The sequence below is a fragment of the Mesoplodon bidens genome, assembly GCF_964165515.1.
Source record: "Mesoplodon bidens genome assembly, chromosome: X".
NCBI lineage: Eukaryota > Metazoa > Chordata > Mammalia > Artiodactyla > Ziphiidae > Mesoplodon > Mesoplodon bidens.
Genome location: NC_138163.1, coordinates 133,005,937 through 133,024,698, shown reverse-complemented (window position 1 = coordinate 133,024,698; position 18,762 = coordinate 133,005,937). Strand labels below are relative to the sequence as shown.

At 40.9% G+C, this 18,762-nt stretch overlaps 2 protein-coding genes across 4 annotated transcripts in view; both read right to left on the bottom strand.

Annotated features, from left to right (window-relative positions):
- The window catches only part of ARHGAP6 (Rho GTPase activating protein 6), a 164,505-nt gene that overhangs the window by 80,260 nt on the left and 65,483 nt on the right, over nucleotides 1-18,762 (bottom strand). For both annotated transcript variants that reach the window (XM_081221957.1, XM_081221956.1), the window contains one exon: nucleotides 6,476-6,635. In XM_081221957.1, coding sequence (XP_081078083.1) covers nucleotides 6,476-6,614 — 139 coding nt within the window. In that variant the 5' untranslated portion in view covers nucleotides 6,615-6,635. The remainder of the gene's footprint in view (nucleotides 1-6,475; nucleotides 6,636-18,762) is intronic.
- LOC308608691 (zinc finger CCHC domain-containing protein 17-like) lies at nucleotides 9,573-10,657 on the bottom strand. Of its 2 annotated transcripts, XM_081221977.1 has the most exons (2): nucleotides 10,239-10,657; nucleotides 9,573-10,010 (listed from the first exon to the last, which is right to left on the bottom strand). In XM_081221977.1, the coding sequence occupies exons 1-2, from the start codon at nucleotides 10,574-10,576 to the stop codon at nucleotides 9,782-9,784; spliced, it is 567 nt and encodes a 188-aa protein (XP_081078103.1). In that variant the 5' UTR covers nucleotides 10,577-10,657; the 3' UTR covers nucleotides 9,573-9,781. The 2 variants fall into 2 exon arrangements, with proteins under 2 accessions (XP_081078103.1, XP_081078102.1); XM_081221976.1 differs by having other exon boundaries at nucleotides 9,932-10,657.

Genomic DNA, 18,762 nt, shown 5'->3' with positions numbered 1-18,762 from the left:
TTACGTATTGCTGACCACTTTGTTACACAGCAGACACTAACACACCACTGTAAAGCAATTATACTCCAATAAAGATGTTAAAAAAAACACAAAGAGCTCATGCCAAGAGCAGCCTTTGACAGGTAGAAACATTCCATGGTCGCCTCCATGGGGCAAACTCAAGGTCACAGGGAAAACTCTATTGATAGATCTGATCCCTCCCATTGAAAGGCCTCCTAATTTCTACCACTAGGTTCTCTATAGCATCTTCAAAATTCCCTTTTTGAAATATCAAGTTTAGAAGGGGTAACAAATTAAGCTCATCAGTCATCTTAGAAGGTTTATGTAAATCTTATTAGCTTTTATTTTGCTTGTCTCCTGGTTGAATAGATATAGAGGAGGGAGGAGCCACAAGATTGGAGAAACCTAGGTTCCTGCATAACTGTGTGAAACACTCTCCCCTCCCAATCCTCATGGCCAACCTGCAGTGGATGGTACCTGAGCAAGAAAGAAACTTTTATAGTATTAAGGTACTAAGCGGTTAGCCTATCTCGACTAATACAAGTATATATCTGTGAGATACATTCCCAGAAGTAGTATTATTGGGCCATTTAAGAGTTAGATGTTGCCAAATCGCCTTCTAAGTTGCTGCAACAATTATATTCCTATCAACAGTACATGAGTGTCTGTTTTCCCAGAAAGTATACCATCCAACTTTTGGAGCCATTCCTATCTAAGAGAAAAAAAAAATCTCCTTGTCATTGAGCTTGCATTTCTTGAATGAATATGAGGGTGAGAGCATCTTTACAAATATTTATAAATCATTTGAATTTCTTTTTCTGTGAGCTGCCTATAATTTGTCCACATTTTAATAATCTTCTTTCTCATATTAATTTGTAATAAAGCTTTGTATCGTAGAGAAGTTAACCTTTAGTTTGTGAAATGTGTTGTAAATTTCTACTTTATTTATTTACTTATTTATTTGCCACACAGATGATTCTATTTTTTTTTTAACATAGTGAAACAGGTCATTCTCTTTAAGATTTCTGGGTAGTGCCTTCCTCCATGTAAAAATATATTAATATCTAGCTATGTTTTGTTTTGGTGCATTTATAGTTTCATTTTTTAAATCTTCAAATCTTCCTTCCACATCAATTTATTTGGATGTAAGGAGTAAGGTCAGAATCCCGATTTTTCTCCTCAGTGGTTGTCTCACTGTCACAAATACAATACTAAGCCATCATTTCCCCCGACAAGAAATGCAATATTTATGTCATAAGTTCTCATTTATTTTAGCTCAATTCTGAACGCTATTGTCTCCCATTGATCTACCTACTGTGAAGCAGTACAATATTCTTTTAACTGCTTTAGTTTTATGACATTTTAATAAATGGATAAGGATAATTTCCATTTGACCTCTTTTTCAGATTTTCCCCTGCCTACTTACTCTCATATAATTATTCGCCAAGATGATGTTTAGATCAATTTAGTGATATTACAAAAACAAATTCTGTCGGTATGTTTTTTGGAATCACATTCTGTTTATAGATAATTTATGACATAATTGACATCTTTATATTATTGATTCTTTTTATTCAAGAAAAATATAAGTCTTTTATATTTATTTCTAACTTCTCATTCAACTTAGAGTCCATGGTCTGAGATTATAATAATTCCCTTGGACACTGTATTAGTTTCTTACGGCTGCTGTAACAAATGACCACAAACTTAGTGGCTTAAACAACTCAAATTTATTATCTGACATTTCTGGAGACAAGAAGTCTGAAATGGGTCTCACTGGGCTAAAATCAAGGTGTCAGCAGGGTTGCATTCCTTTCTAGACACTCTAGGGACAATCTGTTTCCTTGCCTTTTTTAGCTTCTACAGGCCTCCTGCATTCCTTGGCTCATGGCCCCTTCCTCCATCATCAAAGCCAGCAACACTACATCTCTCTGACCATTCCTCCAAAGTCATATCTCTCTCAGATGGGAAAGTTTCTCTGCTTTTTAGTACCCATGTGATTAGTTTGGACCCTCCCAGATAATCCAGGATAATCTTGCTGTCTCAAGGACCTGAGATGATCACATCTGCAAAGTTCATTTTGGCATGTGAGGTAAATATTCAAAGGTTCCAGGCCATCTTTGAGGGGTGCAGTATTCTGCCTACCACAGATATACTCTCAACTGCCATGTTCCTCTCTACCATTATTGAACTCAACCAGAAAATCCTAACTCTACTGAGAGGAAATTTGGATTAAACAGGGCTGGGAAACTCAAACTACAAAATGGCGTGTTTGCTTTAGCAGTGTTTAGCTGTCCAGATGTTTATTTTGCAATTTAAACTCCCAGCTACTAACCTCAAATAGACCTTTAGGGCTGCTCTGCAATCCTGCAACATTGCTGGTCCATCAGCTTCCCTCTTTTCTATTCCTCTCCTCTTTCCTCAAACCTCCAGGACCTCCTTCCCAGCCCCACTCGTAGCAGATGAAATTGTTTACTATTTTGCTGTGAGTGAAGAGGCAATCTGGAGTGAAATTCCATATGCTCTCCCATCATCTTCTAATCTACCAACATCTGTACCCATATAACCAATATCCACCTACTACTAAAGCTCAGGAGGAGGTCAAACTCTCTACCTGTGCCTTGGATCCCACCACTGGGAATAACCCCAGTAATTTCCCAACCCACCAATCTTCTGTTCTTCCCTCTCTATGGTGAATACCAGCAGCTGATGAATATGTTATATTATCATTCATCTGAGCCCCGGAAGCACCAGTCTCATAGAGGAAGAGGGTCCTCCAAACAGATACCCGTAAATAAATTCCTACAGTCATCCTAATGTGTCAAAGAACAAAAATGTGAGCTTGAGTATGTTTCCATTTTCATTGTACTCACTATCTCACTAGGCTTGGTATCATTTCTTTAGGTTCTAGGCCCCAGCAACTATTTATTTTCCTGAGTAAATTATGCATACAGTGAATATGAACCCTGTTTAGAACCTCCACTTAGGGGTTTACATGGAACCAAGTGGCTACCCTTGGACCAAAGCTGCCATCATAGCACTCAGCACCGGCCATGCATTTGAAAGATCTTGGTAAATATTCAATGTCTATAATCATCTGCCCAAAACAATAGTTTCAGAACTCTTTGGTGATGTCTGTTTTTTTCCACCCAGCCACACAGTTCCTTCTCTCCTTCGTAAGTAAGAAATTATTTGTAAACTATTAGCTCCTACTTTGATGGAAAATATCAAAATAACTCCTGTAACCCAAACATCTTTGAATATCTTGATAGAACAAATCTTTCCCTGAATGTACTAGGACCAACATAGTCTCATAAATAAGCAATGGAGACAGAGCTTCCAGCAGATAAGTTTTATAAAATTCTCTGTTTGGTAAAGGTTATTTATTTAGTGGACTCTATAAAAAGCAAGAACAAAGAGAAACATCAAATTAACTGGATTTAAAAACAAAGCTACAAAGAATATTTTTTCCTTGGTATCTCATCTGATGTGCATCCAATCTGATTTTCACATAACTTTTTAGAGTCATCATTCCCTTCACTATAAATTTGGTTTGCCAGAAACATTTCTATTAAAAATTTTTCTTAGGAACTGAAAGAACATCTGTTCTTGTAAAAGGGATACAGGACGATTGGGCCCCACCTGGGCCACCTTGTGAGTTAATGGGGAGGCGAGGGCAGGCCTCATCTCCACCCTAAAACCAAACCAAGACAAGATGAGGCAGAATGAGAAGGTCTTAGGGAGAAGCAGCAACCTGGCCTGATGGTGATTAGCACTCATTTTTCACCCATTGCCAAAGGGATTTTCTTCTCACTTTACCTGAGGATCTCTGTGTTACATTAGTATGAAAAGATATAACAGGGGTAGGAATTTCCTCCTGGAAGGAACTGGCTGTGGTTGTGGTGTCAAGTAGCACATGATGAGAAAGCCAAGGGAGCCAGGCATCCGTCAGTGAAATGTGCCTGTCCACCAGCCTCTTGGCCTAACCTACCTCTCCCTTCTCCTGAACTCTTTCATGACCTCCAGCAGAGTCCGAGATTCCAGCTTAAAGAATGAAAGTGGCCCCTCTAGCCACTTCTATTTAACACAATATTGGAAGTGCTGAACACAGCCATCAGACAAGGAAAAGAAATAAAAGGCATCCACATTGGAAGGGAAGAAGTAAAACTGTCACTATTTGCAGAGGACATGATATTTTATATAGAAAACCCTAGGGACTTCCCTGCTGGCACAGTGGTGAAGAGTAGCCCCTGCCCACTGCAACTAGAGGAAGCCCATGTGCAGCAGTGAAGACCCAATACAGCCACAAATAAATAAATAAATAAATAAATAAATAAGAAACCCCTAAAGTCTCCACCAACATACTATTAAAACTAATAAATGAATTCAGTAAAGCTGCAAGATACAGTATTAATACACAGAAATCTGTTGCTTTTCTACACAGTAATAACGAACTATCAGAAAGAGAATGTGAAAATCAATCCCATTTAAAATCACATCAAAAAGAATAAAATACTTAGGAATAAACTTAACCAAGGAGATGAAAGACCTTTACTCTGAAAACTGTAAAACACTGGTGAAGAAAATTGAAGATGATACAAAGAAATGGAAAAATAGCCTGTGCTCTTGGATTGGAAGAATTAATATTGTTAAAATGGCCATACAATCCAAAGCAATCTACAGATTTAATGCAATCCCTTTCAAAATACCCAAGACATTTTTCACAGAACTAGAACAAATAATCCAAAAATGTATGTGGAACCACAAAAGACCTGGAGTTGCCAAAGCAATCTTGAGAAAAAAGAACAAAGTTGGAGGTATCACTCTCGCAGTCTTCAGACTATACTACAAAACTACAGTAATCAAAACAGCGTGGTACTGACACAAAACCAGACACATAGAGAGAGCCAAGAAATAAACGCACACACCTCTGGTCAACTAATCTCTGACAAAGGAGACAAGAATATACAGTGGAGAAAAGACAGTCTCTTCAATAAGTGGTGCTGAGAAAATTTAACAGCTACATGTAAATGAATGAGATTAGAACATTTCCTCACACCATACACAAAAATAAACTCAAAATTCTGTGTGGTCACTGTTTTTGTGCTACTCTTTCTAGTCAACAAAACTGAGCCTCCTACTACAGAGGTAAATTGCCCAAGCTCACATGTGGAGGGGGGAGGGGTGACCGGACAAGTCCTCATATTCCGGTCTTCAGACTCCCAAGCCAGTGCCCTTTCCATCAGACACAGGTGAGCCCAGAAAATACTGCACCAACACTGCTGTTAACGGAATGCAAGCACATGTGTTCATGTGTATATTAAGGTTGCTCAGCGTCTACACTTGGGCCCTTGGGCCCTGACAATGCTTGCTGCGGGGGACTGTCCAGTGTATTGCAGGATGTCTAACAGCATCCCTGGCTTCCATCCAGTAGATGTCAGCTGCATCCTTCCTCCAAGCTGTGAAAACTGAAAGTGGAGCCAGACATTGCTACATTTTACCTGGGGAATGGGGGAAAACCATCCCTGGTTGAGAACTCCATATCTATGTGTATGTGTGTATATATGATATGAATGATTTTATGAATATTCATGAAGCATCCCCTCAACTCCCTAAAAAAAGAAAACAAAGGAGAAGTTCTGCAGATACTGACATCTTCCAAGGCAATCTTCTAGCGTTCAGATGCTTGCTATCGCTCTCCTGCCTCCCTTTAAGTTTTAGGCACAGCAGCCAATGTTGCGTTTTTATGGCAGGTTTACTCTGTTTGTATAACATCACAACTTTTCACTTCACCTCAAATTACCTTTCGGCTCCACACTAACACACATTAAAAAGTACCTTTATAGAAGATAGTCAACATTCAGAAACAGGCTTTACAGATCAAAGGATTTCAAATACATGCTTCTCATCTTTACCAGAGTCAGGATCTGTGTTTGTAAAAACATCAGACAAGCAGGCCTGCCCTGGCTCCAGTGTCATAGTGGTGAACCCCAACAGAGACAGGCCAGGTGAAAGACTGGATAAAAATGAGTTAACATTGGTATAATCACTGATCCTGAGTTTGCATAAGGTCAAATGAGAAGTTTAACGGACTGTTAAAACATTCTTTTCAACTGCTTATTTTGAAATCATATTGAGATAGACATGGTTTTTCTTGTAACCCTTTAAGTTGACCTTTCTGAAAGTTCTTTTTAATTGGTTGTGCTGAAGCCACGTAGACCGCTGAGATACACATGGCTTTCCCCTTTAATGCCTCAAGTTGATCTTCCCTTTAAATACACATATTAGTCGACATGTAAACTGCCCCACTTGAACACATCTTTCAAAATGGTTGCCAGTGCCAGCCAGTGACCCAGAAGCTATAGCTTCCTTCCTGTGTTAATAGTGGGGTTGAGAGGACTCTGCAGCTTGGGGCCCTGGCAGAGCAGGAGTTTGACTCCCAGCATCCCCCATGTGATGGCAGACGGGGCCTTACCTTTGGGAATGGTGATCTGACAGCTCAGGTCACAGTCCTGCTGCAGCTGATAAAAAGCCACTTCCTGCAGCCGGGCTCGCTCCAGCTCTGAGAGGCTCTGGATGGGGACTGACCTCAGCCGCACGCTGCGACCCGACATACTGTTCCACGTGAAGTCACCCTGCAGATCAAGGGGAAGAACATCAAGGGTCACACAGTAATCTTGGCACAAGCCTCAGCCTCTCTCTCGATCGGTCATAAAGCCAAGCAAACTTCATTTTTATGTTCCCAAACTGGCTCTCAATCTCTAAAATCGAATCCACTCTTACCTAACTGGGGATTTACTCCATCCATTGCAAACATCAAAATCTGGAGTATCTGCTAGGTCATCTGATCCCATAAAATGATGCAAAGAAAACTATGTGGAAAGCTGCTTCAGGGGTCCTGCCTCCTCTCTTTTATGGGAACACATGGGAACTTTTCGGTTTTTATTTCTCAGTAACAGGAAAAACTACTGCTAATTGCCATCGTGCACACTAGACATAGGAGGGTAAACGTATATTGATAGCCTACCATGTACCAGCAATGTGCCAAGGGCTTTTTAGTTACTTCCTTTATATAATAATACAATCTAGTATATTTATTATATATGACATAATATATTATTATTATATATACTTCATACTTACGATACATTATTGTAATATATACCTAGGATATATTATGTTGATATTATAGCAATGTATAGGACATATAAATATAATATAATACAATATAGAAGAAATTGAGGCTTAGGAAGGTTAAGTAATTTTCGCCAAATTGTAAAACTTACAGGATTTGAAACGAACCAGGACTCGAGCTAAAACATCTTAGGCTTTTAAATTCTATGCTAAATTGTAACCACTGAGTTTCTATTTAGAGCAGTCTAAGGAGCTATTTTGATCCCAGTAAGTATAGAGATATGATCAATAAAAGCTACACATATTTATAGAGACGTTTCATGCTAAAATACTCCACATCAAAGAATCAAAGCCAAGATTCCCACAATCCTGAGTCTATCTGTGTGCTCACATACACATCTCTGATTTCACACCTATGAGAGTGAATATCTCTACCCTTGATGCAGACAGTGAGAAAGCGATGACCTAAGAAACAATACTTCACCATCCTCTGAAGCCCAATGTCCCCTCACTGAGGAGGAATTCCTACGAATCACAGATATCAACTAGTGCACAACAGCTTTGAAGAGGTATCTACTGTTTCCTTAACAATCAAGAAAAATTCTGGGAGAAGGAATAGTGCTGGGCCCTATAGACACTGCCAGGGATTTCTTGTGGATGTGGGGAACATTTAAGGAATCCCAGAAGACTTCACCATCCTCATTATTCACCTTAAAGAAGAGAGACAGAAAGGCTGGCCCCAGAGACTGCTAAGACACCTGTGTTCCCTACTGGTAGCAAATTCCTGCCTAGAAGGTTCATTCCAAAGAGTGAACGGCACTATGTTAATTCTTTGCTATTTTTTTCCTCTTTATCTGGGATTTCATTGATTTATTTATTCATTCATTTAACAAATGGAGATATCATACTCTAGAAGGGGCAGAAAATAAACAAGGGTAAGTAAAGAATGTAGCGTGTTAAGTGATGATAACTGCTAAGGAGGGAACAAAAAGCAGGGAAGGGGCCAGCAGTGTGAGCAGAGGACAGGGATTTACACTATTAGATGGAAGTGCTGGGAAAGACCTCACAGGGAAGTCCAGGATTGAGCAGAGGTTAAAGGAGATGAGGAATTTTTGTTTGTTTGCCTTCACACCTGTGCATCTGCATCCAGTGGGTGAGGAGGACTGCCAGGGACCCAGGAGGGGCACGGGGAACAGGGTGTGGGAATGGGTCAGGGCCGAGGAGTGAGTGCGTAAATCTAGGCAAAGCAGGTAGGCTGCAGTCACATTTGGTGAACTGAAGAACATTCTTCCAGGCCCAGTGTATTTTGGATTTTTTTTCTTTTTTTTTTTTTTTTTTTTGGTATAGCTGGACTAACCACAAGTTTAGACAGGAACTGGGGACTTAAGTGTTGGGTGTACCTCTCACTCACACCCTTTAAGCTTAGGGCACCACAGGTACAATATCAGTGAATTGCTTTCCCCTCACCCCAAATGGGAAGTTCCAGATGAGTTGGTGATTTTTAAATATGAAGTTTAGGTATCTAAGGGAGCCCGCTGCTACTTGAAGTGTCAAAATGGAATTACATATCTATTCTTAAATGCATTTAAAAATATGCCCTCTGATGGGCTCTAGTATGTGTAGCAGGGGTTGGCTATCTTTTTCTGTAAAAGGCCAGATAGTAAATATTTCAGGACTCGTGGGCCATGTGGTCTCTGTCAAAACTACTCAGATCTGCCTTTGTGGCATAAGAGCAACCATAGACAGTTTATGAATGAATGGGGGTGGCTGTGTGCCAGTCACACTTCATTTACAAAAATAGGTGGAAGGCTGGATTTGGACAGTGGGCTGTAGTTTGCCAACCTTTGAACAATAGCTCATGACTGAAATAAAATAAATCAATCCCTAGAAGACACATTTTATTTTTATTTAGCATGACCTCCTGCATAATTAATTCAAGCAAAATTCAATGAGCACCTATTACATGCTAAAAACAGTACTAGGCTTGGGACTATCAAAATGACAACACAGTCCTTGTTCTTTTTTTTTTTTTTTTGTAACCAACTAACTCACATTGTAGTAAATACAAAGTAAAGCAATGATCTTGGCTTGAGCTGTCTAGTTCAGTGATCGGGCGGAACGTCACACACAAGCTCAGTCACTGCAAACAATGGTTTTCTGGCTGTGACCATCAGCTGTCACTTCTAACATAGTAGAATCATGTTAGGGGGAATGGAAAAAGTGAGCACCACTTCTTACCATGTTCTCCCTAGTACTGCCAGTCTCCCTCTGCCCCTGTGTTGGATACAGCAGAGATCACCCACCAATCAGCCCAAGGCAGGCCAACAGGGAGGGGCCGATCACTCTGTTCTCCAACTACAGCCAGACTCACCTCCACAGCAGTACCTGTGGCTCTAGCCTGGACTCCTGTACAGGAGTCTGGCTCTGGCAGTGGCAGCTGGAAGAGGGTAATAGGACCTCCTGCTGAACGAAGGAAGTTGAGTGAATGAATGGGTCAGCTGCAGGGGTCACTTGCAGAGGGACTGGAGTGATAAGAAAACAACTCATTCAGGCAGATACTTCTGATATCTCCCAAACCTGCCTGGGGCAGGAGGGGAAGCCATCTCCCATGGGAGAGAAGTCAATGGGGTGGAAGGCCATATTCTCACTACTGAGTCTTTCCAGGAGCCAGCGCTTCAAGGCACAAGGCTCCTGTTTCCTTCTCTCCACCCCACCCCCCACTCTTTCCACTCTCACTCCTTGTGTTTCTCCTTCTTTTTCTTCTTCTTTGCTGCCTTGCTCTCTTTTGACGTGTGCCTTGCCCTCTTGCCTGTATCACTCTCAGAGTCTGAGCTGTCAGAGTCAGATGACTTCCTGTCTCTATGTTTCTTTTTCTTCTTTTCCTTCTTTTTCTAGAAGAATTTCTCGTGGGGTCAGGCTTTTCAAACTCTGCTGACTTTGCCTCTTCCTACTTCTCTTCCTCATCAGGTATCAGAGAGTACTTGGTCCCACCTGGCTGCATGAAACAATCCTTTGCAAAGGGGCCTTTACAGCCACACTTCTTGCAGGTAGTGGTCAGGACAGCCTCGAGGGTGATCTTCTGCCCAGTGTAATCCTGGAAGGACCGCCTCTGCCTCTCTTCTTCTTCAGTGATAACGTTGTTGGGGTCAAGGTCCTTCCCAGCCCCTTGGTTGACAACTTTCATGGAGAGGGATACTTTTATCCTTTCGTTTTTCATCTCTTGTCCAATAAGCTTCACCCACACTTTGTCTCTGACATCTACTATCTCAGAGGGCTTATCCACGCGACAGGATGACATGTGAGTTCGATGGACCAGACCTTGCTTCCGACAGCCTGGGATTTTGATAAAGGCTCCGTAGTCTGTCACCATAGCAACCTCTCCTTGGAAAATAGTGTAGAGAGCAGGCAAGTTTTCCATGGTCTCGGGTCTTCCTGAATTCATCCTTAATGTTCTATGGTTCCTCCATTTCTCTTCTGCTAAAGCTAATTCAAGTGTCTCGGTGTCAGCGTCTGGTCTCCACACTGCAGCCAGTCCTTGTTCTTAAGGAGTTAAATTTTGGTAGGAAGAACACACTCGGTCCATGAAATACAGAGATTATGATACTAGGAGTAAGTACCAAATGCAATGGGATGCCTAGGAGAAAAGGCTTTGACATCTATCTGGGGATCAAGGAAAGCTTTATAAGAAGGCAGTGTTTCACAGGAGACCCATAAGTTGAATAAGAGGGGTAAGGGTTGGCTCTGTAGAAATGCAACACTGGAAAAAACAGTTGGTGCCAAGGCAAATGAATTTGACAGAACGGCCTTGTTTGGGGGAAATTACAAGGCTAGAAGGAAGGAAAGAGCAGGAGGCGAAGCCACGCACAAATCAGGGCCATATCCTGGAGGGCTTTCTCAGCAGGCTTTGTAAAGTAGATTGGATTTTATTCAGCAGGTGATGGCTAGTCATTAAGGAACCTTGAGTAAGAGAGGAACATGATCAGATTTGCATATGGGAAAGATGACTGGAAACACATTTCTAAGGGAATTGAGGGAGGGCGCAAGCCAAAGATGCAGAGATCAGAAGAGACACTGGGCTAGGTATGATGCTGATTCAAATTTGAACAGATAGGGAGATACTTAGAACCACAGAGATGCTTGGGGACAAACTGTATGTAGTGGAGGGTAGGGAAAGGAGTAATCTAGGATGACTTAAACATTTCAGGCTTGAGCAACTGGGAGGATGGTACACTAAATCACCAAGATGAGGAAGGGCAGAAGGGAGAAGAAAGATGTTCAAATTTGACATTTTGAAAGTGATATTTTATCTCTAAGAAAGAAATAAATAAAACACATTACCAAATCTGGCAAAATAGAATCAGGCCAGTATACATCTTTCTTGAGCCTTCATTTTCTTCTCCCAACGCAATCAAGTAATACATAGTTCTGGAAACTGTTGACAAATGACTACACTTAGCATAATAAAAAAGTGAAGTGTGATGCTTTAAATTTCTCTGATTCTGTTATACATCATAGTCCATGACTCTTAACTTCGTAGACTTTTTAAATTCTTTGGGAAATTTGGAATTATCAGTCAAAAGAGAGAAAAGGCTTGGTCTATTTGTAATGACTTGACTTTATGGAGTTGTTGTCTCCTAAGACTTTAGTTCTTATAGCAGCTGATGGCTCAGGAGAAGGCTACAGCCAAATCCCAGAAAGAGAAAAGAGTGTGGCGCTTTCTTGAAAGCAGGGCAGCTGCATTGATCAGGCTTTGGAAGAGTCATTTCACAAAGGAGGTAATACTGTCCCCAGAGCCAATTGGTTCTTAAACCCATCCTTAGCACATGGCTGAAAAAACAATTTTCTTGGGAGAGAAGGTCATCAAATAATTAACACATAGGGACTTCAAAGATATATCCAAAGCTACCTATTATCAAATGTGTGGCATCTTAAAAAATATCAGTTACATTTTTGATTATGGGTAATGGACCAAGTTGCTTCATAATCCATTTTATACCACAAACTTGAATAACTGAAGCCTGAAGTGTTCATACAAACCTGGAAAAGTCTGTGTGGGCCACTCCAGTTCATCACCCTCCACCCTCCACCATCTCACTGTCTTTTGCCACCTGCCAATCAGCAGTCATGAATACATAAGATAATCTGCATCTTCCCCTATGTCCCAATTTTCTCACCGCTCCCAATCTATATTTCTACCCTTGTGAATTTTAATGATTTTTTTCAGATTAAGCACATGCGATTTCAACATGTTTTTTTTTTTTTTGTTTTTTTTTTTTTTTGTGGTACGCGGGCCTCTCACTGTTGTGGCCTCTCCCGTTGCTGAGCACAGGCTCCGGATGCGCAGGCTCAGCGGCCATGGCTCACGGGCCCAGCCGCTCCGCGGCATATGGGATCCTCCCAGACCGGGGCACGAACCCGTATCCCCTGCATCGGCAGGCGGACTCTCAACCACTGCGCCACCAGGGAGGCCCTCAACATGTTTTTTAAAGTTGGAAATATGTGAGGTCCATTTTTGGGAAATTATAAAATTAACACAATGAACTGACAGGTTAAAACCATATTCCTTCAGAGTATCTTGGGATAAAGTCAGGAGGTATCAGTGACTGCCCTAAATGACATAGAACAGTGTTCTTCATTTTTATTTTTATCCTTAATGCAATATAGACATTTTGAGAATCAAGAGGCCTAATTTCAGAGCCAAGCGCACATACAGTCAAGGAAATATCACAACACAATGGCTGGGAAACTCTGCAAACATGTCTTAAAACTACAGTTGTATTGCTTTTTAAGGCGTGATAATTTAGTGTTGGCTCCCAATAAGTTACTTGGTCGAATGCATCCACATTCCTAATTTCAGTCCACATCATCTTTTAAAATTAATTTGTTTAAAGAGCCCTTTCTCAAAACATTCACCCAAGATTTATCCAAATTATCCCAAGGTTCAAATCAGAGTATTCGCAATGAAGTACCTAGAAGTCTAAAATCTAAAATCAGCCTGTTTCTCTCCCGCCTTCTCACCTCTCCCTTCAGGTTGCCACAGCTGAGGACGGAGTCCCCAGATGCAGCACCCGTGGGAACCACACAGACCAGACTTGCGAGGAGTCACCGAGCAAATCCATGAGGTTTCCACATCTCCTCAGTTGCCTCTTTCTAGAATTCCTAGGGGTCACAGTGTTTCTGTGCGTAAAATATGTTTGCCTTTATATTACGAAAATTGTCAAATATGAGCAAAGAAAGAGATTAGACTAATGACCTCGCAAAGGTTCTGAGGCAGGGGTCTGCTCTGCAGTTGAGCACCCGTTTTTTTTGTTTTGTTTTTTTGTTTTTTTTGGTTTCCTGATTGACTGACCCATGCAGCCAGGATTGAGAACCACTGCACTCAAGGGTTGATCAGATTCAGGTTGGGTTGTAGTAAGTCTGCCGTTCCTAGAAAATTCAAGAAGTTCACCACCAAAGAAAGATGCAATTTTACCACAAGATGTTACTTTTTGAAACAAAATGTGAGCTTTATGACACTCAGGAGTAAGCATGATCTGCTTTCTTTTATTGAACAACAACAACAACAAATGACTTGAAGCAGACACTCAGAGTCTAAAGCCTATCCTCTTAGCCACTACAATATCCAGGCTGGCGGATACAAGGCTTGAGAGATGCCCTTCAGCCTGCATGTTGTTCTGCAGAGGTAGAGAGAAGTATAGTGTGGAGATACTGGATAGAAGGTGTGGTAGACCGAACAATAAGATGGCCACGTCTTAATTCCTAGAACCTGTGAATAGGTTACCTTACCTGGCAAAAGGGACTTTGCAGATGGGATTAAGTTAAAGGATCCTGAGATAGAGAGGTTATTCTGGATTATCCAGACGAGTCCAACCTAATTGTAAGAGTCCTTACCAGAGAGAGGCAGAGGTGGCTGTGTGTGTGTGTGTGTGTGTGTGTGTGTGTGCGTGTGTAGAGAGAGAGAGAGAGATTGATTTGAGTATACTAGGCTGACAGCTTTAAAGACGGAGGAAGGAGCCATAAGCCAAGAAATGCAGGCAGCTTCCAAAAGCTGGAAAAGGCAAGGCACACATTCTCCCCCAGAGCCTCCAGAGGAATGCAGCCTTTGATTTTAGCTGAGTGAGACTGACCTCCAGAACTGTAACACATTAAATTTCTGATGTTTTAAGTTTATGGTAATTTGTTACATCAGCAATAGGAAATGTAACAGAGAAGCAGTAGGAGACAGCATTAGAAGAGAAGGTTGGGGAAGGTCAAGGGGACTGAGTTCAGATGAGGATAAGCACCCAGACACTTAAGAAAGTAGGTCTTGACCTCCCATCAGAGTTTTATCTCCCTCTTTCCTGGTGCTACACTGCTGCTTCATACTACAGGTACCACCACCAATGGTTTGAACTGGAGAGGTTCCAAGATTGGAATTTTGAAAGCACTTTCCCCACTAAATAGAATTTTAGAAAGTTATACATAGTAAATATTTCAGGCTTGTGGTTCACATAGTCTTTGCCACAGCTACCCAGTTCTGCCAATGTAGCACAGAGGCAGCCATAAACCACATGTAAACAAAAGCTCCAATAAAATTTTACTCACAGACACTAAAATTCTAATCTCATCTAATTTTCAAGTCACAAAATATTATTCTTTTTTTTTCAACCATTTAAGAATGTAATAACCATTCTAGGCGCGTAGGTCATACAAAAACAGGCAGCAGGCTGGATTTGGCCCACTGGCTGCAGTTTGCCAACCCTTGATATAAAGAGATTGGGATCATTTAGGACCCTACACATATTTATTTAGCATCTACTACCATGTGGCAGAGACCCAGTCCCTAGCACTCTGCATCATGAGCTACATACATCAGCTAGATTCATGAGGGCAAGAACCTTGTCTGGTTTACTGACCTGGGTGTCCCCAGTATCCAAGATAGTACCTGGCAATTAATTATTACTGAAGAATAAATAATTCACAAGCAATAAATATTTGTCAGTCTAGGGACTACGTGAATCACGTACATCATGAGTTCAATAAGAAATTGGAAACTAACCAACTCAGGTAATATCGTATCTATGAGGGAAAATGTCTTCTGGATTTGAATAAACTGCTAAGAAACAGTGTTTTGAAACAGAGCCTGCTGATGAGCCCCAAAATGCCAGTATATGAGGGCAGAAAATATGCGTAAAAATATCGGACCTGAGGAATAATGAATCTATCACACTCATATATCAGATCTCTTATGAGCAGGAAGACACAAACACAAAGGTCAATGTTGCCCTGTGACCCACATGGGCCACGAAGTAATAAACAAGCACCCAGAAGCGCGCCAAAGCCCACCAGCGCAGCCTAGGATGTGTTTCTGGCTGTTCCTCAATTCTCAAATGCACATTCCAGTCCAGCATTTTTCTTTGCTGACTGTTTATCTCATAAATGGATGACTCATTTTAAGGCTCTCTGGATCCAGTTTTTGAGTGGTTGTCATAGGACTTTTTTTTTTTTAGATTGAAAGTGGATGATTTCTAATTTGTTTCAATTTTATAAATGTGAGGTTGAAAGTGGCCCAATGTTTCTGGATAGACAAAAGCCCTTGAGAGTTATAAAAATATCCTTTTTATTTTCGGGTACTATGGGACAGCATTAATAAAAGGTAACAATATGATACCAAAGGATATAGCACAGTGGTTCTTGGGGGTGATTTTGCCCTCTCAGGGGACATTGGCAATGTCTGGAAACATTTTTGGCTATCATGACTCTAGGGTAGGGTTTCCTACTGGCAACTAGTGAGTAGACATCAGGGATCTGCTCAACATCCTACAATACATAGGACAGCCCCCTGTGCCTGCAATAAAGAACTACCTGCCTCCAAATGTCCACAATGCAGAGATCGAGAAAACCTGGCATAGCGTAAGTTGGGTCTGCTGTTAGGCCCAAATTACACACAATCTCCTCAAAATGATGGTGTCAGAAGACATTAACACTCATATGAGTTTTGTTTATCATCAAAGGCATGCACCATGCACTATATACTCTTATGCGTGCTATGCATGATTATGTATATTATACATGTATTATTCTGTATATTATGGAAATAAATAAGCAGAATCATAGAAGTTATTTAGAACTAGCATTAAGAAGCACAAACAACACAAACCAATTTAAAAGAGGCACACAAAAAGAGCCTCAATACAATAGAATCTTGATTAACTGGAGAACAACTCACCGAAAGCATTAACTAAAGAGATTTCCTTCCCACCAGAAGTATATGTCTCCACATTTAGAAAAAAAAAAGAAGCAAAAGGCAAACTGAAAAGCCAACCATCTAATATCTGTGATTTATTCAGAAAGGTCATTCTTTTGAGCTAAATTACATCTTTACAAACAGACTTGATTTTTCCCATGAAATAAACTTGATTGAAATACTTTTGGTTTTGGTCTACACCACATTGTTTTATTATGTCCTTGAAACTAATCTCTAATTGCAGCATCTCTTTAACCTCATCCCACTATAAACTTCCCAAGGTCCAGTGAGCCAACAAGAAGTGATGCAAGGCTGCTCACAATATGGCCTGCAGACAATCGTTGTAAACGTGCAGGTTTCTGGGCTCTAAGGCAGATTTAGGGAACTAGGGTCACAAGGAACGGGGCCCAAGTACCTTCATCATAAACCGGAATCCTCGGGTGATTCTTATCTTTGCACAATAAAGATTGAGGCCCACTGGTATGGTAGTAAAGACTTGGATTCAAATAGCTATGAGCTCTTTGGCAAGATTCAGATTATCCAAGCCTCAGTTTTCTCACCAATAAGATGGAGCAAAGAAAAAGACTTAACTCCCAGGTTTGTAGTGATGGTATGAGACAATGCAAGTGAATTTCTTGCAGAGTGCTTATTAGCTCCCAGCAAGCCCTGAATATGTGGTAAAGTTATAATTAATTTTAATCATCATTCCTCTAAATTTGCGTCCCCTTTTTAAACCTGGCAGTTTTAGTGACACCAAAAACTCTTAAGAAATGTGTGTTGAATTCATGAATAAATGGTTCCACTATGCGTAAGATGCCTGTTCTACGTGTTTACAAGCCAGCCAGCTGGATTGTGGTTCCATATAGGTGAGAAGCAGAAGCAAAGACCAGATCAGTAAGTTAAGGTCTGAAAAATGGCATGCCATTTAGATAAACCATGCCAGGGGCTGAATTTCTTTTGTTTTCTACTGTGGCCAGCTGTCATTTATTAATAATTAATAACTGCTGAAGCATGGCATAAGTTTAAATACCAGGCTCACAACCAACATGTCTGAAAAGGGCTGCCTAGTTCTTTGTAATTCCAAAATAAACACATCTCCAATGACAAGGAACTCCTTTCCTCATAAGCTTCTGGGCAAAGCCGAGGGTATCTGCATAGCTGTCACACCCCTGTTTGGACTCTTAAAAGAGGTTATTCCTTTATGAACTCAACAAAATAACATTTGCTAATTCTTCTCTTGATTCTTCAAGCACTTCTTCTCAACAGATCTTTAGGAAGATTTAATACTTCTATATTGTATATAGTTTTTGTTTTATTTATCTATTCTGGTCCTTTTTTTTAAAAGCAGAAATTTTAGAGAAGTCTGAACGTTTGGTTGGTATAGCAGTCCATTTTAACCTTTTGCCTTAGTATATTTGCTATCGATTGCTACATAAGGGGTACCAAAATATGTTAGAGTAACATGATGGAAAAATGCGCCTCACTCATTCAACAAATATTTAATCGGCACCTTCTACAAGCCAGGCACTATTCTACATACCGTGGATTTATTGGTGAACAAAACAAAGAGCCCTGCCCTCCAGGAGTGTCTAGGCCAGTAGGGGAAACTGATAAGAAACAAACATAATAAATGAGTAAATTACACAGCAAGTTACAAGGTGATAAGGCCTAGAGAAAAAGAGAAGGTAGAGGAGTGTGAGGGGAATCAGGAGTGCTGGGAGGGTTTCCAGGGCAACCTTACTGTGAATGTGATATTTGAAGAAACTCTTATGGAGGTGAGGTAATGAGACAGGCAGATTTCAGGAGATGAGCATCCCAGGCAGGGGTGAGTTGACACGGGGGCAGCTTGGGGCAGTGGCTAAAAGCAAAGGTTGGCAAGCTAGGCTGCCTGGGCTTGAATCCCAGTTCTGCCACTTTCCAGCCATGTGGCTTTTAGCAAGCTTATTTTCTCTCCCCATGCTTTGTTTTCCTAATCTATGAAATGGGGATGATGACAAGCCAGGGCTTGGTAAACTACTGCCTGTGAGCCAAATCCCATCTACTGATTGTTTTTGTAAATAAAGTTTTATTGGCATATTGCCACAGCCATTTCTTTAGGTATTGTCTATGACTGCTTTCATGCTACAGTGGAGGAGTTGAGTGGTTGTACCAGAGACTGTCTGGCCTGTAAAGGTGAAAATATTTACTATCTGGCTCTTTATAGAAAAAGTTTGCTGACCCCTGTACTAGACTAAAAGTAAAGGCACATCTATGATTAGGATTTGTCTTTGGGATCAACATTTTCCTCCTCTCCTAAGATTTTGTTTCTCTGGGCAACACCCCAAAGAACCTGTAAAGAGATCACATGACACAGTAAGACTTGGGGATATTGTAAAGTATGTAAAAGCTAGGGCGAAATAAAA